Source organism: Phytophthora cinnamomi (genome assembly GCF_018691715.1).
Source record: "Phytophthora cinnamomi strain GKB4 chromosome Unknown Contig16, whole genome shotgun sequence".
Lineage (NCBI taxonomy): Eukaryota > Oomycota > Peronosporomycetes > Peronosporales > Peronosporaceae > Phytophthora > Phytophthora cinnamomi.
Genome location: NW_027150949.1, coordinates 289,853 through 306,724, shown reverse-complemented (window position 1 = coordinate 306,724; position 16,872 = coordinate 289,853). Strand labels below are relative to the sequence as shown.

The 16,872-nt window shown below is 59.6% G+C and overlaps 8 protein-coding genes across 8 annotated transcripts; 4 read left to right on the top strand and 4 right to left on the bottom strand.

Annotated features, from left to right (window-relative positions):
• Positions 1-988: 988 nt before the first annotated feature.
• Positions 989-2,575, bottom strand: IUM83_02347 (citrate (Si)-synthase, eukaryotic; the record flags this gene model as incomplete). The annotated part of the gene is made up of 2 exons (XM_067926257.1): positions 989-2,397; positions 2,506-2,575. 2 exons carry the CDS (start codon positions 2,573-2,575, stop codon positions 989-991), a joined length of 1,479 nt encoding a protein of 492 aa, XP_067796532.1.
• Positions 2,576-5,659: 3,084 nt separating this feature from the next.
• On the top strand, positions 5,660-8,401 carry IUM83_02346 (chitin synthase; the record flags this gene model as incomplete). Its single annotated transcript, XM_067926256.1, has 1 exon — positions 5,660-8,401. The coding sequence occupies one exon, from the start codon at positions 5,660-5,662 to the stop codon at positions 8,399-8,401; it is 2,742 nt and encodes a 913-aa protein (XP_067796533.1).
• Positions 8,402-8,733: 332 nt separating this feature from the next.
• On the top strand, positions 8,734-9,105 carry IUM83_02345 (uncharacterized protein; the record flags this gene model as incomplete). The annotated part of the gene is made up of 1 exon (XM_067926255.1): positions 8,734-9,105. The coding sequence occupies one exon, from the start codon at positions 8,734-8,736 to the stop codon at positions 9,103-9,105; it is 372 nt and encodes a 123-aa protein (XP_067796459.1).
• Positions 9,106-9,270: 165 nt separating this feature from the next.
• Positions 9,271-10,022, bottom strand: IUM83_02344 (40s ribosomal protein s8; the record flags this gene model as incomplete). Its single annotated transcript, XM_067926254.1, has 3 exons — positions 9,271-9,582; positions 9,652-9,726; positions 9,792-10,022. 3 exons carry the CDS (start codon positions 10,020-10,022, stop codon positions 9,271-9,273), a joined length of 618 nt encoding a protein of 205 aa, XP_067796577.1.
• A 389-nt stretch (positions 10,023-10,411) lies between these two features.
• On the bottom strand, positions 10,412-11,324 carry IUM83_02343 (40S ribosomal protein S8; the record flags this gene model as incomplete). Its single annotated transcript, XM_067926253.1, has 2 exons — positions 10,412-11,025; positions 11,321-11,324. The coding sequence occupies 2 exons, from the start codon at positions 11,322-11,324 to the stop codon at positions 10,412-10,414; spliced, it is 618 nt and encodes a 205-aa protein (XP_067796537.1).
• A 265-nt stretch (positions 11,325-11,589) lies between these two features.
• Positions 11,590-13,113, top strand: IUM83_02342 (DNA primase small subunit; the record flags this gene model as incomplete). The annotated part of the gene is made up of 4 exons (XM_067926252.1): positions 11,590-11,635; positions 11,735-11,785; positions 11,863-12,394; positions 12,456-13,113. The coding sequence occupies 4 exons, from the start codon at positions 11,590-11,592 to the stop codon at positions 13,111-13,113; spliced, it is 1,287 nt and encodes a 428-aa protein (XP_067796427.1).
• A 544-nt stretch (positions 13,114-13,657) lies between these two features.
• Positions 13,658-15,307, bottom strand: IUM83_02341 (prefoldin, alpha subunit; the record flags this gene model as incomplete). Its single annotated transcript, XM_067926251.1, has 4 exons — positions 13,658-13,717; positions 13,797-14,381; positions 14,471-14,934; positions 15,004-15,307. 4 exons carry the CDS (start codon positions 15,305-15,307, stop codon positions 13,658-13,660), a joined length of 1,413 nt encoding a protein of 470 aa, XP_067796538.1.
• A 237-nt stretch (positions 15,308-15,544) lies between these two features.
• On the top strand, positions 15,545-16,861 carry IUM83_02340 (26S protease regulatory subunit 7; the record flags this gene model as incomplete). The annotated part of the gene is made up of 1 exon (XM_067926250.1): positions 15,545-16,861. One exon carries the CDS (start codon positions 15,545-15,547, stop codon positions 16,859-16,861), a length of 1,317 nt encoding a protein of 438 aa, XP_067796428.1.
• Positions 16,862-16,872: the final 11 nt, after the last annotated feature.

Genomic DNA, 16,872 nt, shown 5'->3' with positions numbered 1-16,872 from the left:
AGTGAGTAAAGTTTGCGAACTTTGATCGGTGACTGCCTCCCCGTGTTGAGATGCTTGGTCGATGTCTGCACAGATCCCACGTATCTTGCTGTAGTGATACATGTAGCGGTAGGTCTTCCTGCTGAAACCAGATAATTCGGGGGGGGTGCGTTCTTCCTGCAACGAACGGCGAGGAGAAGTCATGCTTTTGCTCACACGCAGTAGGTGCTCGGTGCCGTACTGAGTTGGCCCGCAAATTTTCTGTAGTTTGTGTGGCAAATGAGGACTAGAAGACGCGTGTTCGCTTTATCTTGCGACAGCTGCCTAAACTCGAAGTTACACGTATAAGTTCAGGATGCAATTGCGAGACACCCAGGCATGCTCGAGATTCCAGGTGGAGCCTGCCACTGGCAAGTGCCAGGTGAGAGGCCAATTGCTGAGGCGGGAGGGCTGCACTGCAGCCTGCAGTGCTAGGAGGACGTTCGCGTCGTTGGATTGGTCGCGAAGACATGGGGCGGTCATTTTCTATGACCGTATCAGTCACCGGCCAATAGACGAGCCACCTCGAACTAAACTTCCAGACCGCCGGAACTGGAGTTGTTAAACGGTCGCTCATTGGCCCTGGAACTTCAAGTTCTAGCGAGCCAATCGGTTGCAAAATTACGACGCGCGGCACCCGCTGTGACGTAGGCACCTTGCTTGCACACGAGTTTGACCAAGCATGTGCTCAGCAACGCCATGATGTGCTCATGATGGCATGCTCGTGCTGCTGCTGCCCGAAGAAGCGAGGCCTCACGAGGCTTTCTCACTCCAAACACATGAACATGCACACGCAGACACGGACAAGTTGAACTAGACTGCTCGTTGCATTTGCAAATAAAGAACTCCTAAAGCCCAGCCTATCTACCGGCCGAGGCTATCCTGCTGGTATGTTCGTCCATCCGCGGCGGCCACGCCCATGCGCGCGCGGCCCCCGCCTTCGCCTCTGTCGCTAGCGGGTTGGATAAGCTTACTTCTTGTTGGCGAAGTGGTTGTTGATCCACTCGCTGGTCACCGACTTGGGGCGCTCCAGGGGCAGGCCCAGTGCGCGGTCCCAGAAGAGCTGCGAGAGCACGCCGATGGCGCGCGACACACCGAACAGCACCGTGTAGTAGTTCTTCTGCGTCAGGCCGTAGTACTGCAGCAGCACACCGCTGTGCGAGTCCACGTTCGGGTACGGGTTCTTGGTCTTGCCGTGCTCGGTCAGGACGCCGGGCATCACCTGGTAGATCGTGTCCACGATGCGGAACAGCTCGTCGTTGGGCATGTACTTGAGGCCGAACTCGCGCTGGCACGTGTAACGCGGGTCCGTCTTGCGCAGCACGGCGTGGCCGTAGCCGGGGATAACCTTACCGGCGTTCAGCGTGTCCCACGCGAACTGGGTGATGGTCTCCTTGTTCACCTCCAGGCCCTTGGCGTGGAACTCGGCCTGCAGGTCGAGGATCCAGCCCAGCACCTCCTGGTTGGCCAGGCCGTGCAGCGGGCCGGCCAGGGCGTTGAGGCCACCGGCCAGCGAGAGGTACGGGTCCGACAGCGTGGAGCCGACCAGGTGCGTGGTGTGGGCGCTGGCGTTGCCGCCCTCGTGGTCGCTGTGGATCACCAGGTACAGGCGCATGAGCTCGTCGAACTCGGCGTTGTCGAAGCCCAGCATGCGGTTGAAGTTGGCCGAGTAGTCCAGGCTCGAGTCGTAGGCGTTGTTGGACTCGCCGAAGTACGTGTTGCGATAAATAAGGGCCGCCACCTCCGGCAGGCGGGCGATGAGGTTCATGCTGTCCTCGTACGTGTACTCCCAGTAGGTCGACTTGTGGATGCCCTCGGCGTACTTCTTGGCGAAGATGCTCTCGGTGTTCATGGCGGTCACGGCGGCCGACAGCTGGGTCATGGGGTGGGCGTGCTTGAGGTCGAGGATGATCTTGCGCACGTGCTCGGGCACCTTGGCGCGCGAGTGCAGCTCGGCCGTGACGCTGGCGGCCTGGGCGGCCGTGGGGACCTCGCCGGTCATGAGCAGCCATAGTAGACCTTCCGGTAGGGGCTCGCCGCCCTCCTCCTTGGCGGGCAGAAGCTTCTGCAGGTCCGGGATGGTGTGGCCGCGGAAGCGGATGCCCTCCTCGGCGTCCAGCAGCGACGTCTCCCACAGGAGCGACTTGATTCCGCGGGCGCCGCCCAGGGTCTGCTCCACAGTCACCTCGCCCAGCGACTTGTGGCCGTGCTCAGCCTTGAGCTTCTTGAGCGCCTCCTGGCGCACGGGGATCTGCTCCTTCAGCTCGTCCAGCAGCGTGGGCGTGGTCGTGGACAGCGAGCGGGCCGCGGCGGGCATGGCGTTCGAGCGCGCGGCGACGGCGGCCGTCTGGCGGAGGGACTTGATGATGGCGCTCATGTCTGCGGTGGACGGGAACGGAAAGATACAATCGGTCAGTGCTGACGTGTTAAACGATCTTGCAGCAGATGGCGGGCGCTCCCAGTCTGCGTAGGGCAGCGGCGGCGCACCTGGAGGGGAGGCTTGCTTCTTGCAGTCGACGACGGAGTGTCTGGCGCCTGGAGGATTGCGAAATGGCAAAGCTCGGCGAGTGAGACTTGGGTCTGTGGCTGCGTGGGCGCGACCATTTGCGGCGCGGGCAGTTCGATGATTCAACCAGGGCGGTTTGCGCGGGGTACCAAGTACTACAGGTTCTTGAATTACCATTTGACTCATTGAGGAGTGATGGTCGTTCTGCAGAGCTGCCCTGTACAAGTTTTGACAGGAGGAATTTCCGCCGCGCGCGCTGATTGGATGCCGGGGTACGTGGACTGGCCAGTGCTCCAGCATTGCGGTTCAAATAGGTGATGGGTGTTGCAGAGCGGCGCTGACACGCAAGGCAAGCCGCGGAGACCCCGAGAATGTATTGACGGCCCAGCTGGGCGGCGCGGCCTCTGCGAGGAAGCTCCCGCTGCGATGGTACGTTTAACGGGCGGCCGTCTCGGCGGGCCCTGCGCCGTGACTGCGTTTTCGCAGATGACTGCGCGCGCGGACTCGGAAGCGCAACACCCCAGGGTGTTGCGCTTCAAAGTCCTGCCACGCCATGCCACGCGTCCAGGCGCCGTCAGCGGCTGAATCTGATTGTCGAGGCCCTAGCCGCCGCTGCTTGGGTCCGCCACAAACTTTTTTGACGGACGCCGCTGGCCGCTGGCCCGGGATTTGCTTCAGTTTCTAGTTGAGCGGCAGGTGGCCACCCGTGCAAGTTCAAGCCTCTCTTCAGTTTCTCGCTCCGAATGTCGGGCGCTCGTTTGCAGGCCGGGAACCAAGCACCAGAGGCCGCGCTACGTTTGACGTCGACAGTCGCACGGCTCGTGCTCCTTGAAGTTTTGACGTCAACATGTTAAACTCGAGGGCGGGAAAAAGAGACCGAGCACCTCGCGCAAATTCAGATCGGGAGTTGAACCTGTACCTCCCGTGTGCGCGGCAACTGGCTCGAGGGCACTGGCCAAATCGCCGCCATTTTCCGATCTGATGGACGCCAGCAGGGAAATCCGGGATGCTGACGGACGCGACATCGGCGAGCATGCAAGGGCGCGCGGCGGCGCCACTTCCAGATCGGTCGCGCTTCCAGCGGAACTTCCAGGCCGGCGGCGGGATTTCGAGCGCTGGAGACCGGGAGTGCCGCCTATCCGCTCGTATGGTGTGGAGCGAATGCTGGCGCGGAAGCCGGAGTGGCTGCTCACATTTGCCAGCGGATGTGGTGCTGGAGGCCGGTGACGCCGGAACGCTATCGAGGTGGCGATGGTGATCGCGGTGTGCAGGTCGGGCTGCTTGGGGTGGCAGGTTGCTGCTCCTGGCAATGCCGGCGCGGACTGTCTGTCAAATCCTTCAACGCGTTGATCTGCTGCCCAGGAGCATGTTGCGCGGCGTCTTGAGAAGGGCCACGACCACCGACCATGGCAAGACAGTTTGGCGCATTTGATTCCTCGGTGAATCAGCAGCGCGGAGTGAACCATTGCCGCAATGGCATTGCGCTGGAGTTCCAGGGTCTAGCTTCGCCATACCTGGATGCGATGCAGCATCCATCTATTGTCTCGTCTGGAAGCTGCTGTCATGTGGTGGCTGCGTGTATACGCTGGTAGCTGGGGTAAGCGGCCTGCATTGATTCCCTCGTCAACGAAGGAAGTAATGCGTATGCAGGTCCTGCATTGCAGGTCCAGAATTATGGCCGACGCATCTCATCGCTCTTCACCGTGCCGGAAAGCTGCTCAGGTTGCTTACAGAAGCGCTTGGTGAGCACTCGGCAACCGGTGAAAAAGCGCTGGAAATCTACGCATTGCATTTCAGGCGTCTCGCATTGAAGTTTGGAATTTCCTGCGAAGGCTTCTTGGTGCTGATGGGCACGGGCATGGAGCTTTGCGTGAGAATCATTCCCCGACTGCTTTTGCGCTTTCGTCTGCGGCGAGCAAGAACGAGGAAGCCGTCATTCCGCTAGTCGGGGGCAAAAGATCGTACAGCGCAACGTGACCGCACATTGACGGGCAGCTTGCTGCAGTGCTGCTCAGAGCAACGATATTGGCCTTATGGGCCCTGGGGTCGCAGCGCCAGCTATGGGCTGCAGCCTGAAGCGTTTGCAATGATACGCGTGACTGGCAGCAACGTATGGCACTTGCATCCGAGCAGGTGTGCGTAGGTTACGTGGGCGTATCAAGTGTCGAATATTTCGGTTCTCCTGCAGGCGGCAAGTTACCGCCGGTAACAGCCGAGCGTCGAGGCGAGTCAAGTGGTGGTGGGGGGCTGCTGAGCCTTCATGTATGCGTCACTGAACCTTCAAGTAAGCTCGTGCAGGACGAGCGTTTCGAGCTTTTGCGATAGCAGCGCATTGTGCACCGCAGCGACAGTGGCAGTTTTGGTGCATCGCGCTTGGGACTAAGAGCGAACAACACCACGAGATGATACTCTTGTGCGCCTGCCCTCCGATGGTCGTCATCGAAATTGCCTCTTCGCGTGTGGGTGAGCCGGCCGGCGGCATCTGGCAGAGGCCCGCACTCTATGTCTGGCAAGCCATCTGCCAGGTTTGTCACGGACGCGAATCCAGCGTTGGCGAGCGGTCCATCGCCTTGACTGCACGCGCCACGAACTTCGCCACGAAGTTGTCGGTCGAACTTCTCGCCCTGCAACTTGCCCTTGCAGTGTAGCCATCCGTCAAATCTGGTCCGCCCCGTATCTTCAACATTGCCGACGAAAAAGCTTCAAATTCAATCATCTCTGCCCTGCAGTGTCGAGGAAAATTTGCTCGCTTCTCTCGGACAGCGCAACGCAGGGCAAGGCAAGGCAAGGCCAACAATCGCCGCAACAAAAGACAAGCACGCTCCGCAGTGACCGCTCTCTCCCGTAACTGATCCCATGCATCGGTTTCAGTAGCCAGCAGCGAGTTGCCAGTAGCCAGCAGCGAGTTGCCGCCACCAGCAGCGGCGCCAGCTGGGGCCATGCTGCCCCTATAAGACTGAGCTTGGCCGCTTCAAGAGAAGCCGGAGAGAAGAAACCGCAGTCTCTGCCGCCTCAACCGCTGCAACGTCGAGAGACCCCAGCAACCATCAGCCTCTCGCTCGGTTCATCCTGCATTTTGGTGCCGACATCGCAAGTGAGCCACCGAGAAGCCTCCTATACTATACTACTAAGCCTATGAGCGGCGCCCCGCCCCCGTCGTCCGGCTTCGCGCCGCGCAGCTTCGGGCTGCAGCCGCTGTCGCACGCGCCGCGCTCGTCCATCATGTCGGTCGAGTACGACGGCATCCCGCTGCCGCCGCCCAGCATCCGCTCGTGCGGCTCGCAGCAGTACGTGACGAGCTACATCCCCACGGGCGCCGCCTTCCCGCCCAGCAGCGTGCAGGACCTGATCTCGAGCATGAAGTCGTACGCCAGCGCCACGGACCTCGTGCGCACGTACAGCGAGATCCCGTCCGTGGAGGAGGCGCTCAGCACGCTGGACCGCGCCGCCGTGGCGCTGGGCGCTCGCCGCTACCGGGACGCGCTCAAGCTGTACCTGGAGGGCGGCTACGCCATGGCCAACGTGGCCGAGCGGCAGGCCAACCCCAAGATCTGCAACCTGCTCACCAGCAAGGGCTTCGAGACGCTCAACTGGTGCGCCAGGCTCTGCGACTGGATCGAGGGCCGCGTCAAGGAGAAGCACCCGCGTCCGGGCGTGCACAAGGTCGGCATCCCGGTCGCCAACTGGGACGAGGACTGGGTGGGTCCTTACATGGACGAGGAGGAGGCGAGACGCATGTGGTACACGCCCGTGTACTGCCCGCACCCCATCGACTTCTCCAACTTGGGCTATAGACTCCGGTGCGTTGAGACGGGCAGACGCCCGAGACTCATGATCTGCATCACCATGTACAACGAAGGCCCGCAGCAACTTAAGGCCACGTTGAAGAAACTAGCCAACAACTTGGCGTACTTGAAGGAGCAGAAGACCGGCGACGAGAAGGCCTTGAGTGGGGCTTTTGCAGGAGATGATGTGTGGCAGAATGTGCTGGTCTGCATTGTCGCGGACGGGAGGGAGCAGGTGCACCCGAAGACGCTGGACTACTTGGAGGCTATTGGACTGTACGATGAAGACCTGCTGACCATCAATAGTGCAGGCATTGGAGCGCAGTGCCACTTGTTCGAGCACACGCTGCAGCTTTCCGTGAACGGCAAGTGTCTGCTGCCGATTCAGACGGTGTTTGCATTGAAAGAAACCAAGTCGAGCAAACTGGACTCGCACCACTGGTACTTCAACGCCTTTGCAGAGCAGATTCAGCCAGAGTACACGGCGGTGATGGATGTGGGCACCATGCTTACAAAGTCGGCGCTGTACCATTTGCTCTTCGCCTTTGAGCGCAACCACCAGATCGGAGGAGCTTGCGGACAGCTCACAGTAGAGAAGCCGTTCGAGAATTTGAGCAACTGGGTCATCTCGGCGCAGCACTTCGAGTACAAGATCTCGAACATCCTGGACAAGTCGCTCGAAAGCTGCTTCGGGTTTATCAGCGTGCTGCCGGGCGCTTTTTCGGCGTACCGGTATGAGGCAATCCGCGGAGCTCCTCTAGATGCGTACTTCCAGACGCTCAACATTGAGCTGGATGTGCTAGGACCATTCATCGGCAACATGTACCTTGCTGAGGACAGGATCCTGTCGTTCGAAGTCGTTGCGCGCAAGAATTGCAACTGGACTATGCACTATGTGAAGGATGCAGTGGCCCGCACGGACGTTCCGCATGACCTGGTCGGCCTTATTTCGCAGCGAAAGCGGTGGCTCAATGGAGCGTTCTTCGCTACCCTTTTCAGCATCTGGAATTGGGGTCGCATCTACTCAGAAAGCAAGCATTCGTTCTTACGTAAGATGGCGTTCATGGTCTTCTACGTGTATCACCTTCTGTACACGGCGTTTGGATTTTTCCTACCGGCGAACCTGTACCTCGCGCTGTTCTTCATCGTGTTCCAAGGTTTCCAGCAGAATCGCCTCGAGTTCATTGACACGTCGGGGTACTCGCAGACTGTGCTGAATTGTTCCGTGTACATCTACAACTTCGCGTACCTCTTCGGCCTTCTGATGCTGATCATCATTGGATTGGGCAACAACCCGAAGCACATGAAACTCACGTACTACTTCGTTGGGGCTGTGTTCGGGTTGATGATGATGCTGTCCTCGCTCGTCGGCGCCGGTATCTTCTTCTCGACGCCAGCAACCACCCACTCAATTGTGGTTTCGATTCTTACTGTCGGTGTGTACTTCATCGCGTCAGCTTTACATGGAGAAGTGCACCACATCTTCATGACGTTCACGCACTACACAGCGCTGATCCCAAGTTTCGTGAACATCTTCACCATCTACTCTTTCTGCAACCTCCAGGACTTGTCATGGGGCACCAAGGGCCTCCACGATGATCCGTTGCTGGCAGCATCATTGGATGAGACAGAGAAGGGTGATTTCAAGGATGTGATCGCCAAGCGCCGCGCACTGGAGGAGCTTCGTCGTGAAGAGAAGGAGCGTGTCGAGAACAGGAAGAAGAACTTCGAGGCGTTCCGCACAAACGTGCTGCTCACGTGGGCATTCTCCAACCTCATCTTCGCGCTCTTCGTGGTGTACTTCGCCAGCTCGTCGTCGTACATGCCGGTGCTGTACATCTTCGTGGCCGGCTTAAACTCGTGCCGCATGCTGGGGTCCTTCGGCCACTGGGTCTACATCCACACGGATGGTCTTCGAGGTCGCGTGATCGACAAGTCCGAATGTGGCAACGGCACGGGCCGCTACCCACAGAACTCGTACGTGCAGCTCGAGGAGCACTACGCCGCCCTCGCAGAGGACCAGCGCACCTACGCTTCCGGACGTACCAATATATCCGTACGTACCGTCAACGACGTCTCCTCGGCGGCCTGAGGCTGTCGAGAACACCTTACAACCTCAAGTGCTCTGCTGCGATCGCTAGCAGCTTCCACGCAGAGAGGTTCCAACAAGCAACCAAATTGCAACTCTCAAACCGACCAACCCACCAACCAACCTACCTACCAACAACGCATACCATACAGCAACAGAAGCAGAGCGAACAAGTCGAGCAGTAGTGAGTCTAGTCGAGTTCATGCATAGCGCGTATATAAGTCGCCGACCGCTATACCATTTCAATTCATTTCATGACTACCTTCATCGTTGTTGCAGCACTTCCAGTGCCCAGCCTAAAGGTCGCGTATCTTTTGATTTGATTGACAAGCACAATGATGGCGCAGGACGACCAAGATGCAGCACTTTTGCTCGTTGGAACTTGGGAGAGCAACGAGGCGTTCGGCAACACGGCGCTGGACTGGTCCCAAGCTGTGAAGGACCAGCGTGTGCAGCTTCAGCTGACTTTTGAGTCGGAGAGCGCCTACAAGTTCCATTTGGTGTCGAAAGACGCAGACGCGGATGTGACGGCCACCTTCCGCCACGTTATTGCGAGCGACGGAACGTACGAGCTCCAAGGGGACAACGGCATCGTCATTCATGGTGACAAGTCCGGTATCAAGTGGACGTATCTCTTCGAGGAGAAGGACAGCCTTCGCATCCGGTACGTCGTGTGCTATTTCGACGAGAGAGTAGCCACCAGCTGAAGAGTGTCGTGTTCAGGTTAGAAGGAGCGAGGCGTTGGGGAAGGTGCAAGGGTGTGGACGTCATCTACTTCGCTCGAGTCAAAGCAGCGGAGTAGATGGAAGCGGGTCGCTTGTATACCGTTCGTGCATTGAAAATTCTAACCTTAACAAAGTGCAGTGCATTGGCTACATGTCAAGAACGTCGTCTAGCCACTCTTCCAGTTGCTCCGTTTCGGCGGCAGTCCTCGTAGGAGCCGGTGACGCAGCAAGAGGCACTGCGGGTGCTGGAGCTGTCTTAGCTCCGGTTGATGTCGGCGCGCTGAGGTTGAGCAAGAAGTCCAGCTCCGCGTCGCTTTGAGCTGGTTTTGACGACACTGGCGCTGCAACGGACGGGGTAGCAGCGGTAGAGACCGTGGACGCAGCCCTTGTCTGCTCTGGAACAATTTCTTCACCTGCCTCACTGTCCTCCTCCTCCTGCGGCTCGAACGGCAGGTCAATCTGCACAATCAAGCATTTCATCAGTAACTAATTCCACGGCAGAACTAGGATAAAGGCTGCTGCACGGACGCAATATTTCGGGTCGATCCTGTAGCGAACATCCGGCGACACAAATGCCAACTGCGAGGCGATCCAGTCCAGGTCCTGCATGGCCAGCAAACAGCATTTAGACTCGTGCATCCATTCAACTCCACCCCAGACAGTCGTACCAGCACTCCGACATCCGTCTGGTCGTCTGCGGCGTCGCCCTTCTCCTCCCACTGCTTCATGGTGCGGCTCTGGAAGTACTCGCCAGGGGCGGCCCCCATCTGCTCCCTGTAGTTCCTCTCCGACGCGAAGAACTGCGTCCTGCCGCCATAGTCGCCCGCACTCTGCAGCTCGTCCGCCGCGTCGTCTTGCGCCTCCTCGCGCTCCTCGAAGCGGAAGGCGTTGGAGCCCAAATTCCGCGGGTGGGACCGCCTCCCTCTCCCCGACGCTGCGTCGCCTCCTCCTCCTCCTCCTCCCTCTTCCCCGCCCGCGTCCGCGGCCGTGCGTCGCGCGGTACTTGACTTGCGACCGGCCCATAGTATCTGAAATGGCTCCAAAGTGAACCTGAGCTACTTTCTACCAATGGACGCACACGAATTCATCCTTTTTGACGAATCAGAATAAAAAGAAGATCTGCAATGCAGGTGCTGGAAGCTCTAAAGACTGAGGATTCATAGATCAAGAACGAGGCTTTTCAGAGACTAATATGGATACAAGACGATTATGTTTAGATGAAATCAACTCCGTTGTTCATTAGTGGCGGTGTGGACAGCGACCAGGGCGAAGACTAGGAAGTAGTAGCTTACTTCTTCGACTTCTTGGTGGCGAGCTTGCGCTGGTAGAACTCAAGCTCCTTGCCCTCCAGGATGTAGCCGTCGGCGCGGCCGGACTGGCCGGGGCGCGACGAGATGACGGCGAGGAGACGGCCCGAGGCCACCTGCTCGTCGATCTTGGCGTCGAGCTCGCGCGTGCGCTGGCGAGCGGCCAGCTTGCGCAGCACGTGGTCCGACTTCTTGACCTCCTCCTCGTCGTGCTTCTCAGCGTTCTTCTTGACGCCGATCTTCACGCCGTAGTGGGCCTCGTACCACTGGCGGAACGGGGTGGCGTCCACCAGCACCACGGCGCCCTTCACGAGCGTCTTGGTACGCACGAGCTCGTTGTTCGAGGCGTTGTACACGACGTCGAGGATGCGCGTCTTGCGGGCGCAGACCTCCGTGCCCCACGAGAAGTTGCCCGTCTCCAGGTGCAGAGCGCGGAACTTCAGGTGGCCGCCGCGGACACGCACCGCGTGCACGCGCTTGCCGCCGAGCTTGGTGTGGGCGGGCTGACGGCCGAGCTCGAATTTCCTTTTCTTGCGGTACTGCTTGCGCTTGCCACCAGTTTCGCGGCGCTTGTGGCGCGAATCGCGAGAGATACCTGGGCGTTATTAACCATTCTACACGTTAGACAACTGGGTTGCAATGGGGGTGCAATCGCTCCAATGGGGGACGGCAGCGGGACGGAGAACCCGCGGGCTCCAATGCTGCCCGAACGAGGGATGCAGCAGTGAGCCCGGGGCCGGTCGAGCGCGGGGAGTCGAGACTCTAGACGGGGGACCCGGCGACAAGACGCGTGCGCACTTAGCAGCAGCACCTCCGCCCCGCAGAGAACTCCACGGCGGCGGGCGAAGAGGCGAGGAAAAGCAGACGAACGCGGCGGCCGCGAAGCTTACCCATGATTCCGACGGAGTAATTTCGGTACTGTGGGGGTCTCAGGCCTGGGCGGAAGCGCCGAGCCGCCCCAGCCAGTCAGTGGAAACGGTGGACGGGAGCATTCCCCGCGGAAATGGATACACAGTGTATTGGTTTGTGCAGGGTGGTTGTATAGTTTCTCGCAGGTTTGGTGTATCGACACACGAGCTGGGTTTTACCCAATCAGCGTTGAGCTCGCCATCAGCGCGCCAATTTTTGCCGCGACTTGGAGGAAGCGACGTCGAGCGCCATGCCGCAAGAGGACTTCTCCGCGGAGCTGCTGCAGCTCTACTATGGTGCGTTCCTGGTTGAAGCCGACAGAACCGTGTTCTCCGCTTGTTCACGCGTCGAATGAGCCCTCACACGCCGTGTACCGCGCTCTGTAACCCCCGCAGATCGACTGTTCCCGTACCAGCAGATGACCCAGTGGCTCAGCTACGACGGAGGTGCGTTTCCCCCTCTATTGCAGCTGTATGTTCTGGTACAGAGGGGTGACTATATGCATCTATTGCCTGCACTGCAGGGGAGGAGTTCCTGTTCCGCCGTGAGCTGTCGTACACGCTGGAGAACGACACGTACATCCGCTACAAGGCCTTCCACAACGCCGAGGAGCTCAAGGCCAGCATGAGCAAGACGCTGCCCTTCAAGATCGACATCGGCGCCGTGTTCTCCGTGTCGCCCGCCGACAAGGGCAAGGTCAGCGCCGCGGACTTCACCCCGGAGCAGCGCGAGCTCGTGTTCGATATCGATCTCACGGACTACGACGACATCCGCACGTGCTGCGAGGGCGCCGCCATCTGCAACCGCTGCTGGCAGTTCATGGTGGCGGCCGTGGAGGTGCTGAACGCCGCGCTGCGCGAGGATTTCGGCTTCGAGAACCTCCTCTGGGTGTACTCCGGTCGTCGTGGTATCCATTGCTGGGTCGCAGACGAGCAGGCGCGTGCTCTCGAGAACGAGGCGCGATCCGCCGTCGTCGGGTACCTGTCGCTCGTGGAGGGCAACGAGAACTCGGCCAGGAAGGTCAAGCTGCGCGAACCGCTGCACCCGTCGCTTGAGTGAGTTTATGTTATTTGGTGTTGAGAGGTTGGCTGGGTAGACTTCTAACTTTGACATCAGTCGCGCATACCGCCTGCTAGAGCCGATGTTCGAGGACGTGATTCTGGCGGAAAAAGGCCAGGGGATCTTGTGCTCCGAGAAGGAGTGGACCAAGCTGCTGGCGATGGTGCCCGATGAGGACATCCGCGCCAACATGACGCGCCGTTGGGGTGCTACGAACTGCAACACGAGTGCCAGCGACAAGTGGCGCGAGCTCAGAGATGCTGTGGACAAGCAAGTGCTGAAGAACGCCAACGCCGCTCGCAGCGGTAGCAGCCTCAAGCGCCCGGCCCCCAACAGCGACGCCAACAAACGTTTCGCGGCGGCCGAGCTGCGCACGTGTCTCCAGGAAATCGTGCTGGCCTACCTGTACCCACGACTGGATGCCAATGTGTCCAAGCAGCGGAATCACTTGCTGAAGAGTCCGTTTGCTGTGCACCCCAAGACAGGGCGCGTCTGTGTGCCTATCGATGTGGAATCCATGGAAGCCTTCGACCCTTTCAAGGTACCCACCCTCGGCCAACTCCACGAGGAACTTGACTCGGATAAGGGTGCTACGAGCATGAACAAGTACGTGGACTTCTTCGAGTCCTCTTTCCTGAAACCGCTGGCCTTGGTCGCCAAGCGGAAACAGCGCGAAGCCCGCGAGAGCGACGCTGCCATGACTGGCGACTGGTAGGTAGACGAAGCATGAATGCAAAGTGTAGCTGTGAGTGATAGAAGGCACTGGCTCAAGCTGTGGCGGGTAAATATATTCTGTGGCCCAACGGCACAATTACGCTGGTTGTAGAAGTATAGCTACGTGACCACGTTTCACAGGCAACCCCTGCGCCACCAAACAACCTCTTAGCATAATACTGAGCGCGTATCCCCGGTATTTACGTTATTGATGGGCTAGCGCAACAGGATTTATAGCGCATTAAACACCGGCGTCGGGAAGATTATTAAACACCAGTAACATCCCTGAAGTTGGAGATGCTGAAGCAAACAGATCTTGAATCGCTATCTGATCCGTATAAACCTCCCTCTACTGTACATGTATACACAAGTGACTTTGTCGTTGTCAGCACGTGTGATCTTGATCTTTTAATTTACGACGAAGGGCTATCACACTGCTCTGTTTCATCAGAAGTCTGTGTTTGTCTAGGTCATGCGCTTCCTTGCCGAACCCGAACGCCGGTAGAATCTAACATCCGATTGCGGAAGGATAAAGCAGTGTCTGGTTAGTTCGATCCTCGGGCTGCTCTCGCCGCTTTGAAACGCGACACTCGCTTGACCGGTTGCTGTGAAAGAAAATAGGAACGCATACGAATGAATGTCAGGAAACAATGCTTAACAACAAACACTGCACGAAGAACGTACAGCTTCGCCGACGGGTTCCAGGGTCACCGTTTGGCCGGTGTAATTCGTGCCCTGGAAGCGCGAGTGCCGAGGCTCGGAGAAGGGAGACGAAGAAGCTCCTGGTACAGACACCGGGGTTGACACCTTCTCTGTGACTTCGTGCTCCACAATACTGCCGGAGAATGCTGTCGACGCCGAAGAAGCCGACACGAACGAAGACGCGGATGATGGCACTGGTGGCTTGATTGACGGAGAGGATGCAGGCATAGAGTCCGTAGTTGATACTGCGGGTGATGGTTTGGGCTTCAGTTCCGGTTTCGCATCCACGCTCTCGTCCTGGGTGCCGCCATTCTCCTGGGCTTTCGCCTTTTCACGCATCTGCTTCGCCTTCTCTCCTAGTTTCTCATCGGTTGGGCACAGCTCCAACGCGCGCTCGTAGGCCTCAGCAGCCTCCTCAAACTGCTTCAGCTCTGCCAGAGCGCACGCCCTGCGGTAGTGTCCCTTGACCCACGGCTCGTGCAGCGATACAGCGACATCTGAATCCTCCAGCGCCAGCTTGTACTTCTTCAGACGGTGGTACGCCGCAGCGCGGTTGCCGTACAGAATCTGCATTATCGTGAAATACACAGCACCAACGAAAACTTGTCAATTGCAACCCCATACAACCCAGTCGAATGAATACCAAGGCGTCGTACATGTGAGGTCGGGTCCAGTTCAATGGCCTGCGAGTAATACTGCGCGGCAGCCTGGAATCGCCGACGAGAGAAGGCTTCATTGCCCTTGGCCTTCAGCACAGCAGCCTGTGCCTCCGTGGACTCCTCCTCCTGCTGCTGCTTGGCCTGCTCGTCTCCGTCGGGGCTTTCCCCGGCGGCTTCGCGCGCCTCCAGGTCCTCCATGCGCTTCATGACGTCGTCCCAGCTCCAGGCCGCCTGCTCCTGCTTGAGTCGCTCCTGCTCCTCCACCTCGAAGAACTCTCTGATGTCCTCGTCTGTGGCGCGCGGCACGGGGCCCCGCTCGCTCTCGTCCTCCGTCTCCTGGATCTCGCGGATGTCCTCGGCCTCGTACATCTGCTGCAGCTGCGCCACGCTGCCCACGTCCGTCTTCTTGGCGTCCAGCTCGCGCAGGTTCCGCTCCTGCGCCTCGATCTGCCTGCCCAGAGCTGCAGCCAGCGTCAGAGTCAACGTCAGTCACTGGTATCGCTTTACTGCCCCAGCAGAGCCTTGCTCGCCTTGTTTCTTGCGGTCGATGACCTCCAGCGCCTGCGACGTCGACCGCCAGGCACAGTAGTCGTCGCCCAGGTGGGCCAGCACCTCGTTGGAGCGCACGATCTTGCCCGGCGCCATGGCGCGCGGGCCCAGCGGCACCATCACGCGGTGCGAGAGGCGCCTGGGCAGCTCTTCCAGCGTGTCGCGCACGGCGTCGTAGCGCTCCACCTGCGCCTGCAGCTGCGCCAGCGAGTCGCGCACGCTCTCCACGCGCTCCTGCAGCAGGCGCGCGTTCGCCGCCTCCGCCATCACGCCCAGCGCCGCCATCGTACCCTATTGTCCAGCCAAATGTTACGTGCGGGGGGTACGCTAGAGGTTACTCAATTATGTATAACCTGTGCGTGCAATAATTGTATTTAAGAATTGAAATAACACTTCCGCAATAATTGATTGCCGTACTTAGGTTACACACGAGGTTACGTTTCTCGCCTAAGTGCGAAGATTTCTCTGCTTCCTCTTCCTCCCCCAATATTAGTCAAGGGAAGGAGCGATCGAGTAGCGAAGATGGCGGCGGGCGAGTGCCAGACGAGCAACACGAAGGACTATGACAACGAGGAGGAGGACCTGCTGGCCGGGCCGGAGACCGTGCTGGACGAGGGCGACATCGCGCTGCTGAAGACGTACGGGCTGGGCCCGTACTCGCGCGTGATCAAGCAGGTGGAGGACGACATCAAGAAGGCGCAGAAGGCCGTGAACGACCTCATCGGCATCAAGGAGAGCGACACGGGGCTGAGCCTGCCCAGCCTCTGGGACCTGGTGAGCGACAAGCAGATGATGCAGGAGGAGCAGCCGCTGCAGGTGGCGCGCTGCACCAAGATCATCAACGCCGGCGAGGAAGACGCCAAGTACATGATCAACGTGAAGCAGATCGCCAAGTTCGTCGTGGGCCTGGGCGAGAAGGTGGCGCCCACGGACATCGAGGAGGGCATGCGCGTGGGCGTGGACCGCACCAAGTACGCCATCCAGATCCCGCTGCCGCCCAAGATCGACCCCACGGTGTCGCTCATGACGGTCGAGGACAAGCCCGACGTGACGTACGACGACGTGGGCGGCGCCAAGGACGCGCTGGAGAAGCTGCGCGAGGTGGTGGAGCTGCCGCTGCTGCACCCGGAGCGCTTCGTGAACCTGGGCATCGACCCGCCCAAGGGCGTGCTGCTCTACGGCCCGCCGGGCACGGGGAAGACGCTGTCGGCGCGCGCCGTGGCCAACCGCACGGACGCCTGCTTCATCCGCGTCATCGGCAGCGAGCTCGTGCAGAAGTACGTGGGCGAGGGCGCCCGCATGGTGCGCGAGCTCTTCACCATGGCGCGCTCCAAGAAGGCCTGCATCGTGTTCTTCGACGAGGTGGACGCCATCGGCGGCGCGCGCAGCAGCTCCGAGGAGGGCGGCACGGACAACGAGGTGCAGCGCACCATGCTGCAGATCGTCACGGAGCTGGACGGCTTCGACCCGCGCGGCAACATCAAGGTGCTCATGGCCACGAACCGGCCGGACACGCTGGACCCGGCGCTCATGCGCCCCGGCCGGCTGGACCGCAAGGTCGAGTTCAACCTGCCCGAGCTCGAGGGCCGCACACAGATCCTCAAGATCCACGCCAAGAGCATGAACTGCGACCGCGGCATCCGCTTCGAGCTCGTGAGCCGGCTCTGCCCCAACACGACCGGCGCCGAGCTGCGCAGCGTGTGCACGGAGGCAGGCATGTTCGCCATCCGCGCGCGCCGCAAATCCGTGAGCGAGAAGGACTTCCTCGAGTCGGTCAACAAGGTCATCAAGGGCTACAAGAAGTTCTCGTCCACGCCCAAGTACATGGTCTACAACTAATAGACCAGGCG